The sequence below is a fragment of the Perna viridis genome, chromosome 10 (genome assembly GCF_037379345.1).
Source record: "Perna viridis isolate PV_CMFRI_1.1 ecotype Kerala chromosome 10, ASM3737934v1, whole genome shotgun sequence".
NCBI lineage: Eukaryota > Metazoa > Mollusca > Bivalvia > Mytilida > Mytilidae > Perna > Perna viridis.
Genome location: NC_142454.1, coordinates 15,560,398 through 15,585,044, shown reverse-complemented (window position 1 = coordinate 15,585,044; position 24,647 = coordinate 15,560,398). Strand labels below are relative to the sequence as shown.

At 32.4% G+C, this 24,647-nt stretch overlaps 2 protein-coding genes and 1 pseudogene across 7 annotated transcripts in view; 2 read left to right on the top strand and 1 right to left on the bottom strand.

Annotated features, from left to right (window-relative positions):
* Positions 1–2,418, top strand: part of LOC148604703 (H(+)/Cl(-) exchange transporter 4-like) — a 43,534-nt gene extending 41,116 nt beyond the window's left edge. For all 4 annotated transcript variants that reach the window (XM_088551025.1, XM_088551023.1, XM_088551024.1 and 1 more), the window contains one exon: positions 222–2,418. In XM_088551025.1, coding sequence (XP_088407151.1) covers positions 222–312 — 91 coding nt within the window. In that variant the 3' untranslated portion in view covers positions 313–2,418. The remainder of the gene's footprint in view (positions 1–221) is intronic.
* Positions 2,419–2,941: 523 nt separating this feature from the next.
* LOC148604701 (uncharacterized) overlaps positions 2,942–24,647 on the bottom strand; it is a 60,911-nt gene continuing 39,205 nt past the window's right edge. Inside the window, exons 1-5 of one of the 2 annotated variants that reach the window (XM_088551031.1) lie at positions 9,812–10,158; positions 8,743–9,358; positions 8,344–8,394; positions 7,947–7,995; positions 2,942–7,630 (exon numbers count right to left, since the gene is read on the bottom strand). In XM_088551031.1, the coding sequence (XP_088407157.1) occupies positions 6,816–7,630; positions 7,947–7,995; positions 8,344–8,394; positions 8,743–9,357 (1,530 nt within the window). In that variant the 5' untranslated portion in view covers position 9,358; positions 9,812–10,158 and the 3' untranslated portion in view covers positions 2,942–6,815. Of the gene's footprint in view, positions 7,631–7,946; positions 7,996–8,343; positions 8,395–8,742; positions 9,359–9,811; positions 10,159–24,647 lie in introns of those variants that run through there. The other variant, XM_088551030.1, reaches the window with a different exon arrangement.
* LOC148604702 (tyrosinase-like protein 2) lies at positions 11,767–18,446 on the top strand (annotated as a pseudogene). Its single transcript, XR_015916088.1, has 5 exons — positions 11,767–11,775; positions 12,020–12,082; positions 17,154–17,266; positions 17,636–17,651; positions 17,685–18,446. The product of XR_015916088.1 is annotated as a tyrosinase-like protein 2 (transcript).

Below are 24,647 nucleotides of genomic sequence, written 5' to 3'. Positions count from 1 at the left end.
ACATTAATGCACTTGTTGTATTGGGCAGTAGTAATTGAAGCCACTGGTCACATTAATGCACTTGTTGTAGTAGGCAGTAGTAATTGAAGCCATTGGTCACATTAATGAAGTCTATTGTTTTGCTTCTTATTTGGTTTTAAGAGGTGTGACATTCTTAAGTAAATCAGAAATCTATTTGTCGACATATTTAAGCAATGATTATTTTTTTTTTTACATTTTAGACGTTTACTTGGAATTATTACAAAGAAAGATGTGTTACGTCACGTGGCCCAGCTTGAAAATCAAGATCCAGATTCTATATTGTTCAACTGATGTTGTATCTGCATTATCTGTTGTGTGTCAAAGGAAAGATAACTCTGAACCATGCTGTTTATTAAAGGAATGATAACTCTGAACCATGCTGTTTATTAAAGGAAAGATAACTCTAATCCAAGCTGTTTATTTGATTTATCAACATTGAACAACCTGTTGAACAGCAAATTAGAAACAATTGAGTATGACTGGAAGCAGGATATCACAAACAATTTTGTGTTTGCAATATTGTAATTGAACATGACACATATTTCACAGGTTATCTGGTGTATGCCTGTTAACAACTTGTTACCCTAATAGTAACAAATGATCGATACTTATATAATAAGTCTCTGACTGATATTTCAATATTTATATAATCAGAGTCTCTATTCATAAATTTACTAAATCAGAATAGATGTGTTATGATTGGTATAATACAACAACAAATTCATGGAAGAGTATTTTGTAGATATTGATAGATTACATAATTTGAATTTATAATATGTGAGCTGGTCATGCCCTGATGATGTTTTTTTTTTTGACAGAATAAGTATTTCCATGTGCAACCTGTCCTGACATTTAGGTAACAGTTAGTTAAGAATTGGCAATAATAAAAATTTTGTCTATTGAAAAATAACATAAATTTTCCATGTGCATATATTATTCTTATAAATTAATTTTGGAACATATTTTTATCTTTAAACATGAAAAAAGTAGCTCTGAATTTAACTAAATAGGGGCGTGTCAATATTTTTTTTATCCATCGAGATATAACAAAATTATTTTAACCAATCAGATTACAGTATTTATCTCAAATTAATTTATTACTTTTTGTTTATTGTTATGTAGAGATTTTGGTTTTGCATACTTGAATTATTTACTAAAGTATAATTTAGGAAGAAAGTTTCTCTTCACCTTAATGTTTGATTTGGGGAATAAGTTACTCCTTGTTCTTCACTTAGGCCATCATAAAAAAAATTTTAGATTCTCATCCAACATTCTTCTAAGTGAGGGGGTGGCAGGCAGATTTTAAATTTTTTTTATCAATTTAAATGAAAAATGTTGACATTATGAAAGACTTTGACCTAAATTGGAAAAAAAATGAAATAATTTTTTTCAGAGAGAGTGAAAAATTGGATTGGGAGGGGAGGAGAATCTAGGATATTTTTTTTTATTTTGGCCTTAAACATAACTGTACATTCCATTTATTCTGGTTAATACTTAAGTGTTATGCTATGTACTACTGGATGATAAGTGTGTGGCTATCTGCCTCTGATGCAGCTGTCTATCATTATATTATGAGGATGGTTAACAAGATGGATGCATTCCTAGAAGTTTTACTGTATTGTGTGGGTATTCTTGATGTACATTGTTGTACAAATGATAGAGATGTGTCGTTTCTAGCATTTGTTTTATTATTTACTGATTCAGGTTTGTGTTTCTGATATTTATTGAAAAATGGCATGCAGTCATTTCACTTGAATTATCTGTAAAATGAAAGTTTGATCTGGCTATTGAGTTATGTGGGAAACTGATGTATACACATGTAATCTTATTCAGTATTAGTTAAGCAAATCAATATAATAACTCATTTTCATAGTGTACACCACAAATCTTCACAAACTATGACCCTTCTACAGAAACTGAGGTGCCATTATTTTTGGTGAGAATTGAGTGGACACGCTTTCCTTAAAAAAATACAATGTCAGAGTTGAATTGTTTGATGAAGTTATACAGAGAGGGACATTTCCACAATGACAGTTCTGCAGTTATTGTGAAAGAGTCTTTTATACGTATTTAAAACTAAAAGCCAAAATATTTGAAAATAGAAAATTATGTACTTTTGTTTTCATGGTGTACACAATGGATCATAAATTGGGCTATTCTAAGTATTTTATCTGATATAATTATAAACCAGTTAAAATGAATGCTCTCTATGGCTGTGATATTAGAGTTTTATATTTATTGTGTAAACCTTGTGGTCGTTTAATTTATGTGTAGCTGTGACTGTAGAGAAGAGTGCTTTCTGTATCTGATTTTTGTCCTGCTCTTGTTCTGAAGGGCTTGTAGATGTTATAATTTATCATGAATTGTAGGTAAAATAAAAAAAAAAAACAACACAAAGTTTTGGTCAGTGGTTTGTTTTTGTCTGACATGATTAAGAAAATAAGCCTCTTTTGTATAGATCGATGGATGATGTGGGATAACTATTTAAGTAGTAGTTTTTATAAAAAAAATCAGACAGGAGGTGATTTATGCATGGCTAAAACCAGAATTCAGAATTCAGAAACAGTTTCAGAACACATAACCAGTCTTAGTTTGTCATTCAGTAAAAATTATATAGATTGTGTATGAAATTGACAGAATTTTCTCGGACTGGATTATGTTGATTTTAATGGAAGATTAATGTGTGAATTAAGATCAAAATACAGAACGTACTATTGTTTCTTATTAATATGGCACAAGTAGAAATTATAAATTATTTTTTGTTCGTTGGGTTTTTACACAATGAATTGGCAGAGTGAATTTTATATGGACTGGTACTTAAAACAATAATAGGTTAATGTTTTGTTTCAGTGAATTGTTGTAGAAAGTAGTGAATTTCAGAGATAAAATAGAAGATAACAAGAAGACTTAACAAGAATCATTAAACTATAGAGTTTTATTAAGGAGTAAATCATCACCACAAATCACATTAGGTTAGATTCAAAGTGTAATCAAGGGAACCAAGGTTATAGCGGTAATCAAAAAAATGTAATCCAAGGACAAAGACCAGACATGGGAAACAGACACACACAACAAAGAACATAGAATAACTAAAATGATACATACAAAGTAACAAAAACAAATGAGCAACTCGGACTCCACTAAAAACTGGGAGCATGGACCAGGTGCACAGATAGGGTAAGAGTCCTCTGCTTTTCTAGAAATACCCGAGTTGCTCATAAAAAGTTTCAGGGCAAAAAAAGAGGGAAGGAAAACTATGACACGTTGAACAAATCAGTTTTCATGGGGCAGATGGATACACCGTAACGATCCACAAGTTCATTATGGCAGCCATAAAACTTCTGTAGTGATGACTTCAATCTTGTAGCAACATAACCCTGCTCCAGAAGTCTGTTTGTTAGAATTCTAGTGCGATACAAAAAGTGTTTGTAGTCTCGGCAAGCTCTGGCATAACGTTGTTATATGAACACTCCATACGCAGGTGCTGAAGGGATGTTGCCACAGATGAGAGGAAAATTGACAATTTTGAATGAAAAATCAACACGTTTGTCGTAAAGTTTGGTCAATAGATTTCCTTTACCATCGATTTCTAAGTGTAGGTCAAGATATGAGGCCGACTTCACAGTGTCTGCAGTATCCTTTATCTCAAGTTCTTTGGAGTAGATGCGATGTATCAAATCCCCAAGATTAGGATTGTGTAATGATTATACGTCATCTATAAAGCGGAAACTGAGATCAAAGGATCTAGCTAAAAGATATTCAAAAGTGTTAATAAATATATACATAACATTATTTATAACTGGATACAATACTGAAAAAAAAACAAAGAAAAAATACATAAAATTAAATGAAAGAACTAATATTATTACAACTGCCGTTTTGTTTTTTTTTCCCAGTTTAATTATCAAAATTAAAAAAAATGAACGAAACTTTGATGTGGATATTTATCCTATACTTTTAATTAATTTACTGAAGTAATTTTTTAAATACTGTTTTAAGTGAGATTGAATAATTAGTGTGAATTCTTTTTTTTAGAAAGTATTAAAGCTTCCAAAGTTATAGGACAAAAACATGAATCGATGTTTATGTATTTAGCGAAAAGAACCATCTGAAATAAATAAGGAAAGCATCCAGGACTCAAAACACTTCAACACTTCATCTTGAAAATTACGTCAGACTAGTAATCTGAAATTATATTGTGAGATAATGGTAGGTTAACTATTCATTGCACAGTTAGTTTTATTTAGTTAAACATTATTATCAGTTTCCGATTCCATTTCCATGTCAAAAGACTTTTAAGATTTTAATGACTTATTGGTCGTCGTTTCAGCAGGCACAGCTTCTATCAACCTAGTGGTTGTGTGCAAAAGACACTACGTTGACTGTCTAACTAAGGAAATGGTTCTTGATAATTCTCTATACCCAATGAGGATATAACCAACAATAACATTTTTGAGCTAACATTCATTTGTATTACTGAAGGTGATGGAAGTATAGCTCTCCCTTCGATTTATTGGGTACCGAAATTTCACAAGTGTCCTAATTAAGAGAGACATACTTCTGGGTATGCCAAATACACAACTAAAACTCTTTCAAAACTACTTTACTCACGGCAGTTTAAGATGAACTTACTGTGATTAAGCCAACTAAACAGTAAACGTTTGAAGCCTGTTTGGTTTGTTGGTGTAAGTAACGGTTATATGATAATAAATGACTTTGGAGGTATAAAAAGTAGAGCATTTATATTTTCGTTAACACTTCCTCATATTATAAGAATGATTAAAATTATTATAAAAAATAGACATTATACATTATGTATTACTGCACGGTAATTTGATCTAACAAGCTGTTTACTATTTATATGTTTCTACTTTCAATCATAAAGTTACATTTTACTTAAAATCATCTTATCAAAATTCTAGTGCCTCTAGAAAATGTGTTTTTGTCCAAGTTGTCGTTATTAGTGATGATAATCCTTTGGACGTTGACAGAAAACCTTTCTTGATCGAATACATTCTTTTATTAAACCACTTTTAAAATATTTAAACAAAAGCAATTGGAATAAGCTGGTAAAGACGAAAATAGATGATAACACTTCAAATATATCAGATTTATTACTATTGTTCTGTTAAACTCTTACTGGTAGTAGACGGTTGTACTGTTTTTGTCTTCTGTCTGTGTTAAAGGCTAAAAAATTCTTCAAATGTTTTAGTTTTTCATTCAATTTGAATGATTTTCCAACATTTTGGACTAAAATAAATCGTTTTATTTATGTACGTTTGCCAATGAAGGTTTACAGTTTTGTTTTCAACGTTTTTATATAATTTAGATTATTTTTTTATTTGATTAACCTTGTCAGTCTTAGCAGGGGACTATTTACGAATATTAACAAACAATAGAAAGTATAAATGTCTAGTTTAAATTAAAGAAAGTATTCTTTGTGAAATACATTTACTCCAAAAATAAACCTAAAAACATAAGAACAAAAGAGTTATTAGGTTATGTAAGGTGAAATTTGAAGACTTTGTCGTCATGTTTTATGTATATTAAATGACTTAATAACAATACAAAAATATGCAATTCAAGAAGATCAATTGCTCTCTTGAAATAAAGACGTCAAAACTTATTATTTGACGATTGAACATTCAATATACCTCTGGATTTATTGTGGAATAATTCGTTTATTGTGAATTGCATTGATTTGGTTGTATAATGATTAATATTCCTTTTTGAAATATCATTCTTTAGTGACATTGTTCATAAGTATCTGTTTAAACTATATTACATGTGCAACTATTCAACAGTTCAAAAGTGTTAAAACAACTTCTCAAAAACCAACAATACACAACATTTCATGAAAATTAAAATGCCAGAAAATTGAAAAACAAAACATAATATTGAAAATTCTACATAAATGTTTAAAAAGACATTGTAATTTTGACTACATTAAACATCTTTTAATGGTCAATTTTTAACAGAAGCAACAGTTTTTGTATTGAAATGATGTTATCCTTTCGGAAATGGCCATCTAGCCCGTCATCTACATGGATAATACTTAACCTCAACAAAACCAAGGTATATAAATTATACCATCAATAATATAAGAAGCATAAGCAAAAAGTATATTTAACGAAAGATATATATTACATAAGCAATTTCTATACGGGAATAGGTATGATGAATATGTCAAAGAGACAAGAACCCAAACTATATGACAATGTCAGACTAAGGCCACCCATTGGTCTTTAATGAACGACGACGTGTACTATCTATTTTAGGGGTAAGTTGTACCTGAAGAACCTTGACATTCTCACTAATACCTTTATATGATTGGGGTCAGTTAGGGTAAACTGAAAAAAAAAACATAGTTTATACAGGACGTGTCGTCGACCATATTATAGGCTTTCAAGATAGCTTTTTATTGCAGAAATGTGGGATTTACAAGAACTCCTGTCATTAATGTAATTAGGGGCATTTAGGGTAAACCCTCACTCAAAACTTGTCAGATCAATGGTTTTGGGTTGAAGCAGTTCCAACTAATCTCATAGAGCTCAAATTAAACTTCCACAAAAAATAGCTTTCAATTTGTAAAACATCGTTTAAATTAGGACCATGTGTTGTTTTATAACACCTGGGTGTTCTATTGACGCAATTCAACACAACTTAAACAATAGTTCATGTGTATCTACATTTGATATGTGTAATGTGCATGTTTGGGCATCACAAATGCTTAGGCATTAAATGGAAGACATTATAAGAAATTGAAAATGTTTTTTTTCTCTTGCATCAACTATTCACTTCTGGTGAAATACCCTTAAAATATATGTATCTCCATTTTCCGAGAGTGTTATTAGTTTCTTCTGTCTTTCATTACAGGAGATACAATCAAATTTGTTATTAAAATGTTCAGTGTTTACTGATTTATACCTCTTTCCGTCAGAAGATACATGTTGTACTGATCCACCGTTACACACTACATACAGACTGCCATCCTTTAGTGTGGTTATACTGCTAGGACTGTATGGTAATGTAGTGGTGAATAATTTATCACCAGTAGTACTGTAGCAGTACAGGTTAAAGTCGGGATAGTATCCACAACAGTATATCCTGTCACTATCTGCATGTAACTTACAGGGCTGACAGTCAGTATGTATTGTTTGCACTACCTGTCCAGTCTGAGCATCCATAATCAGTAGTGCATTATCACCACTGATCACTAACTTGGTGTCAATTGTTGTTATGTAACTGCATTGATTCTTCTCAGGTATTCTAAATGATTTCAGCCTGTTTTTCTCGTTAATATCATAAATTTCCAACATGTAATCGCTGTCGAATAATGTAACAGCCACAGCGTGACTATTAACAGCTGTAGCACTCCATGGTATACCCTGAACATGTATGCTATCTACTTGCGAGCCTTCTGTATCACAGATCAGTAGTCTGAACTGGTCTGGTACACACATCACCGCCTTACCATCATCCAGCATCACTATGTCACTAATATCTGAGAGAAAGAGTAACTCAATAGGTTGCCTTACTTCCGGTGACAAATCAATCTGACGATGGAATGTAAAGATGTTCTGTCCAAGTTTAAAGGGGTTCACTTGACCTGCATAAAAAAATACATGAGTATGTAAGTTAGTGGTAAACATGCAAAATGTTTTGATCATTTTACATATTTCGATATTTAATTTGTTGTAAGTACTTCTTTTTTTCTCTTGTGAATATTTAACGTCCTACGTATTTTGTTCTAATGCAGTTAATAAGAGGGTAGGTACTCTTTAAAAATCTTGCATTATTTTTATGATTGATATTGTTTAAAACATTATCTCACTTTCGTGAAAATAAAAATAAAAATAAAGTGTTTGCTCATTTTTGAGAGCGATCGTAAAAAATCGATAATAAAAATTAAACATTTTATTTACCATTTTCAGACGACATTTTGGAAGAATATGGAATGATCTGCAGTATCGTCTGCAAAAAATAATAAAAAGTAATTTTAAACACTTTTTGCATAAAAATGTAATAATTAAGAGCAAAAGAAATACCTTGCAACATTATAAAACCTTAGAATTTTATTTCATTATCTAACAATTATTATTGATTCAAATGTTACTTGTATGTTAATCATCTGTATGTCTTTGTTAATCGACACACTTTTGTATGTTATTTCAAAATATAATAATTGATTTATCTTATCTACATCTAAAGTCATTTAAAATTAAAAATACACACAAAAAAAAAAAAAAAAAAAAAAATTACAGAAATGAATTTAAGGACTGTTTGTATCCTTTTTACCATAATGACAGCATGTTTACTTACATCCATCTTTTGTAAAAGTTCTGTCTTTGTAGTGTCTAATTTGGCTGATATCTGAAAGATCAAAGTAAAAAGGGTTCAGGGAAAAATCAAGTACTCCTGTGTATACGAAAATCTGTATGTTAAAAAAACTATTCATGTCAAACTAATAGTTCACGAAGTTGCTCAAAATCAGTGAAAGAGATATCTATTGGATCACAGTTTTGTTTTGCCTATACCTGGGATTCAAGCTTGTATCCTTTCATGATATGTAGAGGTTATCATTTTATGCAAATGTAAAGTTCTGAGGGGAGAGTTTTTTTGTTTTGTTTGTTTTATGATCCTCAAATTTTATAATTATTTTATTTTTTAAAAGCTTAACAATAAGTGTTGTAATTCCTTCCAATTTTAAAATCAAAATACCTCTTCAAGTTTCTCATGTACATGTAGTAAGCATGTGATGTATTTATTGCAGAGATCCTCGTCCAATGGTCTGTTCTTTATCCTGATCAAGTCGTCTTGTTTACTGGGGTCAAGTTTTAATACGTAGGTCTCCAGGTCAGTCCATAGGGTGTCGAACTCTGATTCACGAATTCTACCTTTTGTATTATGGCTCAGATAGTTGTTCTTAAACGTCCTAAGCTGTTTGATGACGGCAAGTATTTGTGGGGTAAACTTACCGCAGTTTAGAAGTATTAGGGTAGCTAGAGTTACATCAAGATCATCCAAAGTTACAGGGTTAGCTACGAATACACAATGGCAAAGGTGATTTCCTGGATGAGGATTTTCAGTATACATGAGATCCCACTGGGCATATGTTAGTGGTAGTGATCTTCGATTCTGACAACTCCGGTTGTCTGTGCAACAGAACACGTTTTTATGTCTCAGATGGAACATAGTGTGTAATGTCTGTTTATCATTAAGGTAATCTTGAAGGCTATTAAACTTTGGAGAGTAGTTGTTTTCTACTCGTTGTGTAATTACCTCCATGAAGACAGAACCAACCACTAAATATCTCCGTTTGTCTTCTCTATCCATTCTATGAATAAATATCGGAGAAATCTTTTGTATGTCATGCAGTAGATTTACAATGTAATAAAATGCTAACTGCATATTTAAAACGAAATATTATTTATTTGTCTTAAAGACGCTTTACAGTTTTTTGAACTGTTCTAGAATAAGGGTAAACTACAAAGAATATGATCACTCTAATAATTTGATTCTGTTAAAAGGGATTTTGATTTGACAAGATTAATTTTAAATTTGGTTGATCTACCTTGATCTAAAATAATGCCTTAGTAGATGTCAAGTTTATCTGAACTTTGAACGTAATCGGTTCTTAGCTAATAATATAGGTAACTGTAAAAATCAATATAAAAACAAATGAAGGATAATGTTACAAAGAAATTTACTAGAAAGATACAAAAAAAAAAAACAAAACAAACAAACAAACAAACAAACAAAAAAAAACATTGAATATATTTTTCGTTACCTTTAGATTTCACTTTCAGATGTCCGACATTGCTAGTATAAATCGATGGTAAATATACTGGAAATCATTGATACCAAATTTAGCAACATTGCCATAAATATATGATTGTAATACATTCAGACCTGCTCTCATTGTATGAATTTGGTTAACAATTGACACTTGACTTACCATATTCAATTTTAAATACCCAATAAATATAGGTTTTGTCACTTACTAGTCCTGTATTTGGAGACATTTTTTTCATTTATGCCAAAGAGCGTTGGAATTGAAAACAATAAAACGCACACACTGATAAATCTGCTTCTTAATTTAACCAAACTCTTTGCCAAACGCGACAACCCTGATTTCCCCCTTTTCAACTATCATTTTACAACTTGCACGCTATAACCAGATTTTATAGGACCAAATAGCTTACACAATTTCTAATATTTAAATTTCGACAACAAATGTCAATTATTGCAGCTTGATTTCATTTTTTGGATACCCTTTCAACTATTTTCACAAAACTGCGCACATCTATATGCTACTTACGGATATAGGATGAAAGTTGCTTCAAACGATTTAATGATAATTCATCTAAAATTGCGAGAACAATAGATTTTTAGATTTTGGAATAAATTTCAAATAGTTAGTTTATTGACTAGAATGCAATGGTGGTTTAAAATATTATAAAAAGTGAACATACATTCTCGTATGCAATCGATTATAAGTTGCTGTAGATATATTACGGTATCAGTATGCTTCCCAGTGCTGTGAAAATAATTTCATACATGTTAATGCTCAAGTTGACGATCATAAACTTTTGTCGTCTTCTATTGCATGCTTATGAAGTTTTTCGTTTTAGTTATTTTTTTTATGATTAGGTAGACCACCTGCATTTTATGAATGCGGCATATTTCCTAATGCTACGATTTGAAAGTTTGGTGTATATAGCAATATTTAGTGACCTGTCAGCGGGTATGTTCATAAAGTATTAAAATCAGCCCCAAAAAGGAAATTGCTCATTATAAATTAAAAAAAAATTTCACTATTTCTCTTTATGCATGTGTTTTCCTGAAACTAAAGACAAATAGGGAGTAAAATTGGGAAATTAAGACAAATTATGGAAAAAAGTTTATTTTACGATATACCATTCTGTATAAAACTTAGAGCGCAAAACAAAAACAAAACAAAAACAAAACAAAACAAAACAAAACCAAAAAAAAAAACCAACAACAACCAAAAAAGAAACAAAAACAAAAACAAAAACAACAAAAACAAAATTTATTCTTAATCATTACAGCATCTTGCCAAATATTTTTGCTGTTTCAAGCTTCCGCTTCATATTTTCGATCGAAAAAAACTACCCCCTTGTCCTCATTTTCTTTCAAATTCTCCGAAAACTACACCAAAGCAGTATTTGGTGACATCTTTATGAGTCAACTACGACAGAACAACTTGCATCTTTTGTATGGTAGGATTCGGTTATCATTTTCACATCAAAATATGACAATAGGAAATAAAAGAAATTCAGTTGAAATTTTGATAAAATTGTAGGTAGGAATGAATCTACCCTTTTTATGATTTAAACGTAACAAACCAGAACTGATTTACCATGGTAATTTTCCATATTCCCATATTCAGTGGTACTTGCCATTTTATGTGTAATATGTTGTTTAACCACATTTGTTTTACCAGAATAATTTACTGTAAATGTATTGGTTCTTGTATAATGATTGAATGTTTCATTTTTGATGTTTCACAGGCGTGTTAGAAGCGTTCGCAGGATAGTTAAGGCATTTTCTGCCTACATTGTCTTCCCCCTCAACTCATTAGTATTCACAATATGGCGTCGATACATTGAACGGCGTGAACAGTATAAAATAGTAACACAATTTTACCGTTGAAGGAAAATTAATAAAAATTAGCCTATATTGTAAAATTTGAGCGCTGAAATTTATTCTCTTTGAAAAAACATGACGAAAGTGTGATGTTTATGCATGATTTAGAATAATTCGTCTGCTAACATAACTCCGCCCAACCGCGAAGTTTTGACCAATGAAAAGAAAATCATTGTCAGCTCGAAGCTTTGCAGCGACCATGTTTCGGAGAGCACCTGCTTATCAATTGCTCTGAAGTCTGCGTGAAATTTTGATTTATTGAGAGACTGTTTGTTATTGAAATGTCGCGATTTATTGCCAGATTTTTATTTGAATCAACTGCATCTAGGACATTGAGCGTACTTCGTCAAATTCAACGACTATTCTGCATTTTCCTAGGCGTCACCGGATCGTAAGTATTATAGCACATGGTGATTACTTGACATAAATTATGTCTTTCATTGAGTAGATACGGTCGTCCACACACATAATTTGATTCTTCTAATACTGATGAAAGGCTGGCAATTGACTGGTATGAAATATTTTGATCAACTGTACTGGTCTGTAACGCCCTCCCCTCCCCCTTTACACAAATTGGATTTGATGGAAGTTAACCTAAACAATTTCGCCCTATTTTTGGTCGTAAGCTAATGATTTTTCCTGCAAGATGTCTTTTAATAAAGATCTCCACTATGAATCTGGCACTGTACCTGTTTAGAACGTGTTCTATACTAATGCTCTATTAGTTCTGGTTGTTTAGATTGTGTTGCAGGACCGCCTACATGTACCTGTGTTGTAGAAGGTAGTTAAATTAAAATAATAAGTTAACTGACTTGAATAAAGGATTAATTTTGGCAAATTGGGTTGCCACTGAGCAGTTTAGGGTTTGATCCTCAGTTTTGTGAGTCAAATAATGTTCTCGATCCAGTTACAGATTGTGCTGTCTCAAATTAAATCAAAAGTTTGTTGAAATGTATGTGATGCTGGCAACATCAGTAGTAGCATCAATTATGACAACACTACCAACAGCTTCACAGTAAATTCTTGGAAAATGTCTCAACAAATGCCTTGATGAATGTCATGATTATCTGTACTTCCGAATATAGTGATTATTATAATACATGTATCCTAATCCTAGTAACTTGATTTTTTTAAGTGTCATGTCTTCAACTCTCAGACATTCTCTTACTGGCCACTGCATATTTCTTCTATGTGTTCTATTTTCAAGACAACAACAATGCACTTACTCGATAAAATGATGTTTGAATTTGGTCAGAACCCTTGAAAAATCAATGAACTGTTATCTGATTCTGAATGGACAGTGTCAAACTCAATAAACTCGCCTTCATTATTTCAATAATTATTTCCTGTTTACCAAACTAAGTGTCTCGGGTGGCTGAAACGCTTTCTTTGAAACAAATAGTGTTCAAAGCAGGCAAAATAGTCTGAATAATGGGGCGTGGAATAGGACCTCGGTTCTGTTTTGCTGTTTTTCAGAGTACGGGAATGTTGTAACACCTTTAACACTAGTTGAAATTGACCAGTTCTGATTTCAATACAAATTTAGATATGTTAATGAGTAATTAAAATAGCTCTTGAGGGAAAATCTGCCCCACATTATACCAATGTTTCCTACATAACTACCATAGAACACCTGGTGATCTTTTGCAGTGTGGGAAACCATTTTTTTTTCAGAACTTGCCATACTGGCTAGTGGAATATTGATCTTGCTAGCCAAATAGAAATTCAACTAGCCAAATTCTTTTTGTTTTTTTTTGTCTTTACTATCATCTATTTTCTCTTTTATTTGACAATTTTCTGCCTTTCTTTTTCTTTCTTCAACTATCTTTTCATTTATTTCTAAATTTATCAAAATCTTTTCCATTTTCGAATATTCCCTCCCGTTGAAGTTTTTCAAGTACTTAAAGTACTCCATTTCTGAACTCATATTTTAGAAATAAAATTATATTTCAACAGATTCATCATTATGAAACAAGAAAATATTTATTATTTGCTTGTTGTTCAATTTTATTTTGACAATGAACATTTAATTTGCAAGGTAACATTTCATAAATTACCAAGATAATTTCGTTTGACTACTAATACGTGATCAGGACCGTTGTGTAGGTTTTGGCATATCCTGTTTACTGGAGATTAAAATGGCAGATCGTAACAATGCTTTACAAGTCAATAAAATTGTGCAAAATTTACTTGACATATTCAAGCTAAACTTCTTGATAGTAGGGAACATATATTTAATGTATGATATTAAGGAATGTTTAACTAAATAAGCCGTTGGTTGGTTAACTTTCCTTGGAACTCGCCAATCAAATGACAGTTGCCAAATTGATGAGTGTAAGCTTATGAGAACTCGCCAAATTACTCATCTACTTGTATTTGGAAAGCTGGCGAGCGATGGTTTCCCACACAGTTTTGGACAGTTATGGATTGCATAAATGATACTACATTTTGTATGATACTATCTTTTTGATGTGAAGGTCTGGCTTTGGCAAAAAGATGTCACTGTTTTATTTTGGCCTTGGTTTGTTTATTTAATGATGAGTTCAGAAAATCGGGAACATTATTTAATGGTGTTCCTATTGTAGGCTAACTGGGAACACTACTCAGTAGTATATTCTATTGCTGTAAGTCTACATGCCCCCGTGCAGGTCCGGGTGATAAAAGAATAGGCCTGCAGCAGCGCTAAGCTTGTCGTATAAGGCGACTAAATAGTGCTCAGAAACCTAGCCGGGGGCTAGGCGCTCTGCCCACAGAGCAACTGGGATGTGTGCCCCAGGTGGTGGAATGGGGTACCCCTGGCGTGTTACATGCTGGGGTTGTCAGGCTATAATACGGAAAACCTGACCGCAAACCATAGTGGTGCACCGTGTTGGGAAAGATTCCACGTTCCTCGCACGTTAAGAACCCTGCTGTGGTATTCGATAGGAGTAGGAACCTTTGCACTCCGCCACAGTAGGCTAAATTGCCCGATCTTACCCATCCCCCCTTTTTCCAGTGGCAATCAAAATTTGTCGACCCTGTTATTCTTGTGACCCATCCTTTTTTTTTCATTTCATGTTCATTATATCATCCATTTCATGTTCATTGTCTGAATAAAGCTGAAATATTGCTGCTCGGACGTTAAACCCCAACAAACAAACAAACAAAAGTAAGTCTACATGTACATGTATATTCAACAGGATTTCAAATTCGAGTATAATTTGTTTAACTGCCCTCAGAGACTTATTTGAAATAATGTAAAGAAAAATGTTTCATTTTTTTCTACTAGTGAACATGCTCTAAAACATATGTGTATGATCAGTGATTATACAAACCTTTTTATTTTTCCTAATTTCTTTACTGTTTTTTTTTAAGACAATGACATTTAAATGTCGATGCTTGCAAAAGGGGAAAGACTTTTGATTGTCAGCATTAATACCATTACATTTGAAAGCTCACACATTTCCCTATTCTCCATGTAGCATGGTTTTATTTAATGGTTGATGGACCTTATTGCTTATAAAAAATATATGTGTGGCTAAATGTTTTGGTCATGTAGGTAGTAAATGTCCAAATGTTAGTTTATAATTTTCAACTTTCCGGATTGTTCATAATACTAAATAGCAAAAAAATTGCCAAACTTCGAAGACAATGTTATTATAAACTTATGATAAACAGTTCAGTTTTGGATGTCTTAGAATTTCTACTAGAAAATCATATCTCAACTCTTTCACGCTCATAATCTATTTTTACTTATTTAAAATCAATATTGAGGTCTTGGTGTGCTGTTGAAATAATGCAATTGATCTTTTTCTTAATATATGTATCTGCCTGTATATTGAAAATGAGCATGACTTATTAAGAGTAGTCATTCTGCATTTAAAAGCCCCAATTCAGTTAGTAGTAGTATGTACATGTATAATTAATGCCGAACTAAGGTTTGTCCCTTTGAGAGAAAGTTCCCTAATTAAACAAAGTGCTTAAATTTTCTGTTCGTACTTTTTCATTGAAGCGCTCTTGCGGTTCATGTCGAAATTGTATGACCTGTAAAATCTACATTTCGGGATAATGCTGGATTGGATGAACATTTTTATTTGACTATCAAATTTAAACTTTATTTTATATATAGACAAAATGTTTAGAAAAAAATATGCAAATAGTTATATCTATCAAACAACATATCAGTACGCTTGCCTAAACACAAGATATTGCCTAATGAAAATAACTTGAATGCAAAGTTGTCTTTTGATATATCGCAACTGTTAAAGGCATCGCAGTTGATGGTCAGTATTCTATCCAAGTTTAATCCTTAACGTAATATTTCTCGCAAGCGCCTTGTAATTGTTATTTACCAACCCGGCTAATAATTTATTTTACCATTGATCCTTTAATACATTAACAGTTTCCTTTAATAATTTTGAATAAATTTAATTTTGCAAATAAATAACAATTTTGAAACGAATTACACAATTTATCATTATCATTATGTTTTACATTACTAAATCGTAGACATAATATACATATTTCAAATATTTCATGAGCAGTCAACCATTTTTGATTCAGAGATTTTTATCAAAGAAATAACCTTATATATGAAGCGTTACGTATTGCATTGTGTATATCAGTCATAATTATATCCAATGATTTACCTACTAAAGGATTTGATGGGACTTTTTTTTAAAAAAAGGAAACATGGAATTAGTAGTTTTATTAATTTTGCTTTCCATTCTTTGCCAATGTTTGGCTAATGCTACAGATGACAACATTCGTTGTCTTATCGAAGAAAACGACGGGTTTAGTTTTGAGTATTGCGAAAAAAAGTTTAGCAGAACAATATTTTTGCCTATCGAACGAACAGCAACAATTATGGTTAAAATCCCATCACGACGAAGCGCTTTTAGATCGTTCAAAACCGAAGCGACGATACCGGGAAATACAAATATTAAATGACACAGAACGCAAACGATACTTAGATGCTGTAAATGCTCTGAAAAAAGATGAGGTAATAATAATTAAAGAAGTATTCCTAGAAACTAATTAATATTATTTAGTACTAGGGCCATTGAACATGTGTCTAATACCGTTGAGATTTTAAAATGTGTCCTCCTGTTTCGATTGCATGCTTGCCCAATTATAGACTCTTTTGTGCTAACTGTAGACTATTCGATGAACATGCGCAGCACATGCTCAATACACACTTCCGCGAGGAAAATTCTTTTGTTCTACCCAAGCCCTACCTCGCGGAAGTGTATACTGCACATGGTCAATAACTTACCACAAAAGGGTCTAGTAAGTAAGGGCGGATAAAATGTACAAGTGTTGTATAAAACAAATCCTAAAGGAAGGTGTTTTAGATATCATGCATGATGATATTATCTTTAAAATTTAACACTATACTTATATACTGGGTCGAACAAAGATCGTCCGTTTATCTTCATTTCGTTTGCTTAAACCTGCTTGTAATTGTCGATTTCTATTTTCAGTCTGTACCCCCCAATAAGTATGACGTCATAGTACTCGTCCACACCAACCGAACCCTCTGTTCAGTACATCGAGGATCTAACTTTTTAGGGTGGCATAGGGTGTTTATATTACTGTGAGTATCAATCAATAATATATTGTATGTGTCAAATTTTTACATTGGAAAACTATTCTTGTTGGGAATCATTTTAGAAATACAAAACAATCTGATTTTTGAGGGTACAGTATTTTATTTTTACAAAATTTGGATAATTCGAAACAGGTTGATATATCAGATAGAAAACGATAATACCAAAAAAGAAAAAAAAATAAAATAAAATAAATAAAAAATAAAAAAATAAATAAATTAATAAAATAATAATAAAATAAACAAAATAAATTAATAGCTATTTCTGCTTCTTTTTTTCAAAGAACGATCAAGTATTAAGAATGAAATGTAGCCAGTCCATATATGGTATTCTATGATTTCTTTTTCTTTAATCAGATTTGAAACTGCTTTACGACAGAAAGACAATTCGGTAATTGTAACATAATGGAATTCCTTGATTGACAATAATGAAGTTATTGGGCCTCAAAACACACATATATTCACAGAATCTTTCGTTGGAAACGGTCACAACAAAGTTAATATTGGCCCATTTGGTAATTGGAGCGACTTAACACGGGACATAGGAAGTGGGAACAATACACTTCTATCTATCAAAATCGTAAACAAGATAATGAATGATTCTAGCACATTAAACATCAGTGATGTGACAGATGGTGTTTTTTTCAATATGAGTAATACAATCGAGGGTCAACATAATTTAGGACATGAATCGATAGGTGGTCATATGGATATTGTCTGAAAATGATCTAATATGTTTTCTTCATCATGCTTTTATCGACTACATTTGGGAAAAGTTACGACCTGCGACCATTCCACGAACCAAATAGAATCATGGATTGCTTCTACTGGCTGAGAAATATTGACGGAAACTTGAACAACTTTACAGATTTGTATGAATACAAAAACTCGCCTGAATGTCCAGAGTGTGGTAATTCACCATTATTGACATGCAACACGAATATCGGTAGATGTATCGTAAATGTAATTCATGATCATGAAGAGCCGACACCTATAATTATTTGGGTTGTGGTTGTGGGCGTATTGGGGTCTTTTTGGCGATCTTGTTTTTGAAATTTAGGAACAAAATCAATAACTGTAGAACAGAAAGAGGGAGTAGTGGTGTCCCGGGGAAATATTATTATGATAACAAGGCCCAGGAGGTTGAGTCTTAAAAGGAAATCATGGTGAGTTTTTATCAATTATTTGGTTGTAGAGTATTATATGATTTGTAAAAAGGGTAAACAGTAGATGGATATTTGTAAGAAGAGATTTTCATTCGCGCACTGATTTTAATCAACAAAGGATTCAACTGATGTGGCCAAAATCGACTTCAAGTAATTGATATGTTTTAGTTAACTTATTAAAACAATTTGAATGAAAAAGTATTGTTTCGAATGAATTATTTTTGTGCAAAAAGACTATTAAAACATGTACATTACTCCAGATTCAAAACATACAAGGCGTTTTTCAATGAGAATTAATAGGCATTTTATTTAGAGATTATGTAAATACCTATTTTTTAAATCTTATATTTACATTTACACTAGGTAACAAAAAACAGGTTAGTATTTTTAAAAGGTTGGAACGAGTGCCGAGTGCTATTTTGTCAGTATTTAATTGGACTTTGACATTTTTTGAACCCTTTTGGAGCACATTCGTCCTAATTTATTTGGGAAATAATTAATTGTAATCCGTTGGGATTAAAGTTCAATTTAAAGGTCGAGACCATTGATGAATAAATGGGTATAAATGAATAACTGTCATAGATCGTCTGAGTTCTTGGTAGAGATTCCTCATACTTTGTAAGAAATAATTCCAAATCATCTTTCAAATATACAGAGGAAGATGTTTACAAAATGCTGGAATTTTTAATCGACAACATATTTGTCCAGTGTGGTGGACGTGGTTTTCAACAAACGGTCGGCTTTCCAATGGGGACAAATTGTGCTCCTTTACTTGCTGACCTATTTCTTCACTCTTATGAGGCTGACTTTATAGCTGATTTGATCAGAAAGAAAGAATATCGTTTGGCTAGATCCTTCAATCTCAGTTTCCGATAAATAGATGACGTATTATCTTTAAACAATCCTAATTTCGGGGATTTGATACATCGCATCTACCCAAAAGAACTTGAGATAAAGGATACTACAGACACTGTGAAGTCAGCCTCATATCTTGACCTACACTTAGAAATCGATGGTAAAGGAAAATTATTGACCAAACTTTACGACAAACGTGATGACTTTTCATTCAAAATTGTCAACTTTCCTTTCATCTGTGGCAACATCCCTTCGGCTCCTGCGTATGGAGTGTTCATATCACAACTCATACGTTATGCCAGAGCTTGCCGAAACTACGCAGACAATTTGTATCGCGCTAGAATTCTAACAAATAGGCTTCTGGAACAGAGCTATGTTGCTACAAGATTGAAGTCATCACTACAGAAGTTTTATGGTCGTCATCATGAACTCGTGGATTGTTATGATGTATCCATCAGCATCATGAAAACTGATTTATTCAACGGGTCATAGTTTACCTTTCCTCGTTTGTCTACCCCGGACTTGACTTTTTATGAGCAACTCGGTGGGTGTTTCTAGAAAAGCGGAGGACGCTTACCCTACCGGTGCACATGGTCCATGCTCCCAATTTTTAGTGGAGTCCGAGTTGCTCATTTACTTTTGTTACTTTGTATGTATGATTTTAGTTACTTTATGTTGTTTGTTGTGTATGTCTGTTTTCCATATCTGGTCTTTGTTCCTGGATTATATTATTTTGATTACCGCTATAACCTTGGTTCCCTTGATTACTCTTTGACGAGGTTAATCGTTTAATGATGATGGCCACTAATTAACCAAGATGATTTTGGTCGCTTATCTATCTGAACAATATTTCAATAAGTCAAATAAGTGTGAAATTGTTCTCAAATCCCAAGAAATCAGTATTGAATTTCACATTTTATAAATCTAAACGACTTAATATAACGCACAACTCAAATTCTACATATACTTTGAACCGGTTACCACAATCGGTATTTGAGAATAAAGACTGACATCAATGTCAGAAACCACCGAGGAAATTATACATTGATAAACATGTACTTGAAAAATGTACGGCTAGTACATACAAACTACAAAGTCATTTAATGTACCACAGTGCAAGTGCATGTTATCCAATTTATAAGTAGCTAAGTAAGCATTCTCACATATCACACGTATCCATATACGGTCTCAATGAGGATGTCTTTTAAACCCCTTCCACGCGTTTAATCTACCTACACTCAATTTTACTTAAGTTAAGAAAAAATACAAAAATGAAGCCACAAGAATAAAAATGTGATTTTCTCCCAAGAAATGAACAGTCATTTCAACAAATTTCTGGGTGAAACGACCCCATTCAGGATTATATGGTTACTAACACTTCATCCAATGTCTTGAAAAATATACAAAAAGTGAAGATGCTTCCAGGTGACAACACAGGTTGACCGCCGGACGGATCCGTGGAACGCAATTTCACATCGTAAGATGTAAAAATTCGAAATTTAATTTACTACTATCACCTGTCAGGTTTTTAACATTGGGATTTAAGAATAATAATGACAAACAAAACAAGAGATGTTGAACCGCATGGTAAATCAGAATTTAGTGCTCATATTCTTGAGCAAAATGTTATAAGTTTATGGACTATAGATGACAGGCTATGGACAACAGAGGAAAAGTGATGGTATGAGTTATCGTGGCCTTTTCGTTCCGGTGAGCTTAAAAAAGTTTTGACTTCCATCATTTCTGAACAATCTGTTTTTCAATTGAAAAAGTTATACATTAGCTATAACTGGTGAACATGTTAATTGAACCATAAAAATACAACATAAACAATAAATAATTAAAATATTTAGCAGAGCTAAGCACTTTAAAATGTGTACTTGTTATAGGACTTGATACTGTATTGATACAGGCAGATAATAGTGTGTGTGGGTCATTGTTAAAACTCATATAGAAGTGTTTTCTTGCTGAACTGATTCACTAAAACTTTAGATATTGCAATAAACATTTTTCGGATTAAAACTGATTTTGTATGAAAGGAAATAAACACAAGCATGTAGTAAAAAGTAAAACTGGAGTTCAGACATTTTCCATTCTCTAGGAATATCAAGAAATAATCAAGGAAGCCAAGATTCGAGAATATAGTCTCTAAGGATTGAAGACTAGACATGAATAATATACAAACACAACAAAAAAAAAAAACGAGAAATAGCTGAACACAGCACGTACAAAGAAACAAAGGTCAATGAACAACCCGGACTCCACTAAAATCTGGGAACATGGATCAAGTGCACCCGTAGGGTAAGACGCTCTCGAAAGTTTATCAACCGGTGTTTTAAACATAATTTAAGTTCCTAATTAATCAATATGTGGTTTAAATAATAGAACCATACACATATGATCCGCGTCTGGATGATCAGTCCTCAGTTTCTCAATTGAATACATACAGGCAAATGTATTCGAAACTTCTAAATTTTCAAAACGGTATCCATTGGACCCATTCTACTTTGAAACAGTAAACGAAGTGGAAATACCAACAGAAGATACAAAGTGAGTAGCTTCTCAAATTACCATGCAACAATTTAAAATGTTTGATGAAAATTAATGCATACCAGCATCTACGGAAATATGACTACTGTAGATTCCGACAAATCAAAAATCTATATCATAAGCTTTTGGTTGTACTCTAACATTATTAAAGTTACTGTTTTCAAAATGCAATCATTCCAGCAATCCATCTTTTACAATTAATTTTCTGGTCAAAAGTGTATTATGTATAAGGATCCACAATAATACATATGTTAAGAAATCATTGTTTTTATATACTGATATCTTAATTTCTAATATGACGTTTTCATATTGTCAAACAGTATATGTCGGTACAACCCCATCTTTAACACCTGTGCACTGTCTCTTTTCTTTCGTTTTCGCTACGAGACAAAACACTCACTTAAAAACGTTTACGCGATGATTTAACGGCTGAGAGGTTATCTAATTGAAATAAATTATATAAATGCACAATCCTTTCTAAAGGTCCCAAGTACCGTGAACCATGCTCCATAAATTGGAATTATAACTTTAAAGTTCTTATGGATGCCATCGAGGACTATGCAAGAAAATGGATAAAACGAGCACAAGAAGACATTGATTCTCTGTCAGAGTGGTTAAAGGCCGTGAGGTCCTTAATTTTGAAACGAATGAAAGTTTTAAGTAGGTCAATGAGTGCCAAGGCAACATCAGTTTTTAAAGACCCTGATGTAGCAAAAACATTGTTTACTATGCATGACAAATATGTTGTCGTACCAGCAGACAAAGCCCAAAACAACATTGTTTTTGTCTGCAAAACGTTTTATATCCAATTTTTATTATCAGAGGTAGACGTAGAAAATAACAGCAGTGATAAGACCTATACTGCTACCACACTCTCCAAAGAAGAAAAGGTGGAAAACCATAAATCTGTGCTATCCTCTTTTGGTCTCTCTGCCAAGGACACGATGATTGTGATTTACCATCTATGAACTGGATTCCTAAACTCCACAAGAATCCATAAACAACGTTTCATAGCTGGATCTGCAAAATGTACCACCAAACCTCTTTCAAAACTTTTAACTTCTATACTCACAACTGTCAAAGAGGGTCTGCAGTCCTACTACAACACTTGTTACCCCCGTAGTGGTATAATTCAATGTGGATCCTGAAAAATTCGAAAGATCTTTTAGAAACAATTTATTCAAGACTATTATCTGAATATAATAGCATTAAAACCTATGATTTTTCAACACTGTATACTTCTATTCCCATACTCAGTTAAAATCCCGACTCAAAAAGATTATACATCGTTGTTTTTTCCAAAAAAGATGGTACACCTAGATACAAATATATAGTTCTTGGTAGAGATTCGTCATACTTTGTAAGAAATATTCCAAATCATCTTCCACATATACAGAGGAAGATGTTTACAAAATGCAAGAATTTTTAATCAACATGCTTGGTCAGTACCTGCTGAATAAGGAAATGTCGAAGGTTAACATGGTAGGTCACTTCACACTCAAAGTAGAATTATCGAAGGAGAACATGGTAGATCAGTACACACTGCATGTGGAATATGGTAGGTTAACATTGTAGAAAAGTAAACACTGAATAAGTAATTATCGAAGGTTAACAGTAGATCAGTACACACTGAAAGTGGAATTGTCGAAGGTTATCATGGTAGATCAGTAAACAGTGAATATGGCATATGGTAGGTCAGTACAAATTGAATAAGGACTTATCGAAGGTTAACTTTGTAGGTCAGTAGTCACTGAACTATGTATTTGAGAAAAATGAACTTTGTTTAATTTTAGATCTCATTTTATATTTCACGGGCCATTCCTTACTTGAAAGAGATCAGGGTTAGAATGCTAATTACAGTTAAATGCCACAAAATCTGATGTGCCGTCGCCCCAAGCAAGGTTCTCCCTCTCTCATCCCAAAACCACAAAATGTAGAAACTTCAATCAATGAAAATTTTTAAAGAATTTGACAAGAAATTAAATACATAAGCAAGCAAATTCGGGAAGAGATGAAATCTGAACCAGATCGAGGCTTAGCGAAAATTGACTCTGAAATTGCAGTTTTGAGGGCTAATGCTGCTATCGCAGACTCTTCCAATAATTCCCCTGTACATAAATCGTAATAAGACCCTTCCATTATACTTAGAGACCCCCCTTAAGGGCCCAAGAGCTATTCCTACCGCTTATATAGTATATAATCTTTTGTTACTGCGAGAAAGATTACTCTAATTTTCAACTTTTCCTTTTGGTGATAAAATAGTTAGATTAACTACTTTTCTAAACTCTTCTGACTAGAATAAATACACGACTATCTATAGAAAATATCAAAATACTATTTTATTTAACTTCTATCACAATAAAACTAGATGCACATTACAAATAGAGTAATTTTCATTCTTGGTAAATATCTAAATTATGAGTACACTGTTGTATGTGTTCATCAATAAGGTGCTTGCAAACCAATGATGAAAGTAGTGTGGAATTTAGTTTTGTTTGAATTACGTGTATATAATAGATATAATGTGATACATTGGAAATACCACTTTAAATTAAGTAAACACCCTTATTTATTAATTATTCAAAATATTTATTTTTATCGTTTATGTACACATAAGTGTTTACACCAGCTATTCCTATAAGATTTAGGCTAATACAATAAAGCATCTCGTCATAGTAGCACCAACAAAATTGCCTAAATGATGAAAAATCCATAAAATCTCAATATTTCAGCATATTTTTGACGGTTTTTGTGAAAAACAAATGTGGCCGCATGCATGTTCATTCTTGATCTTTACA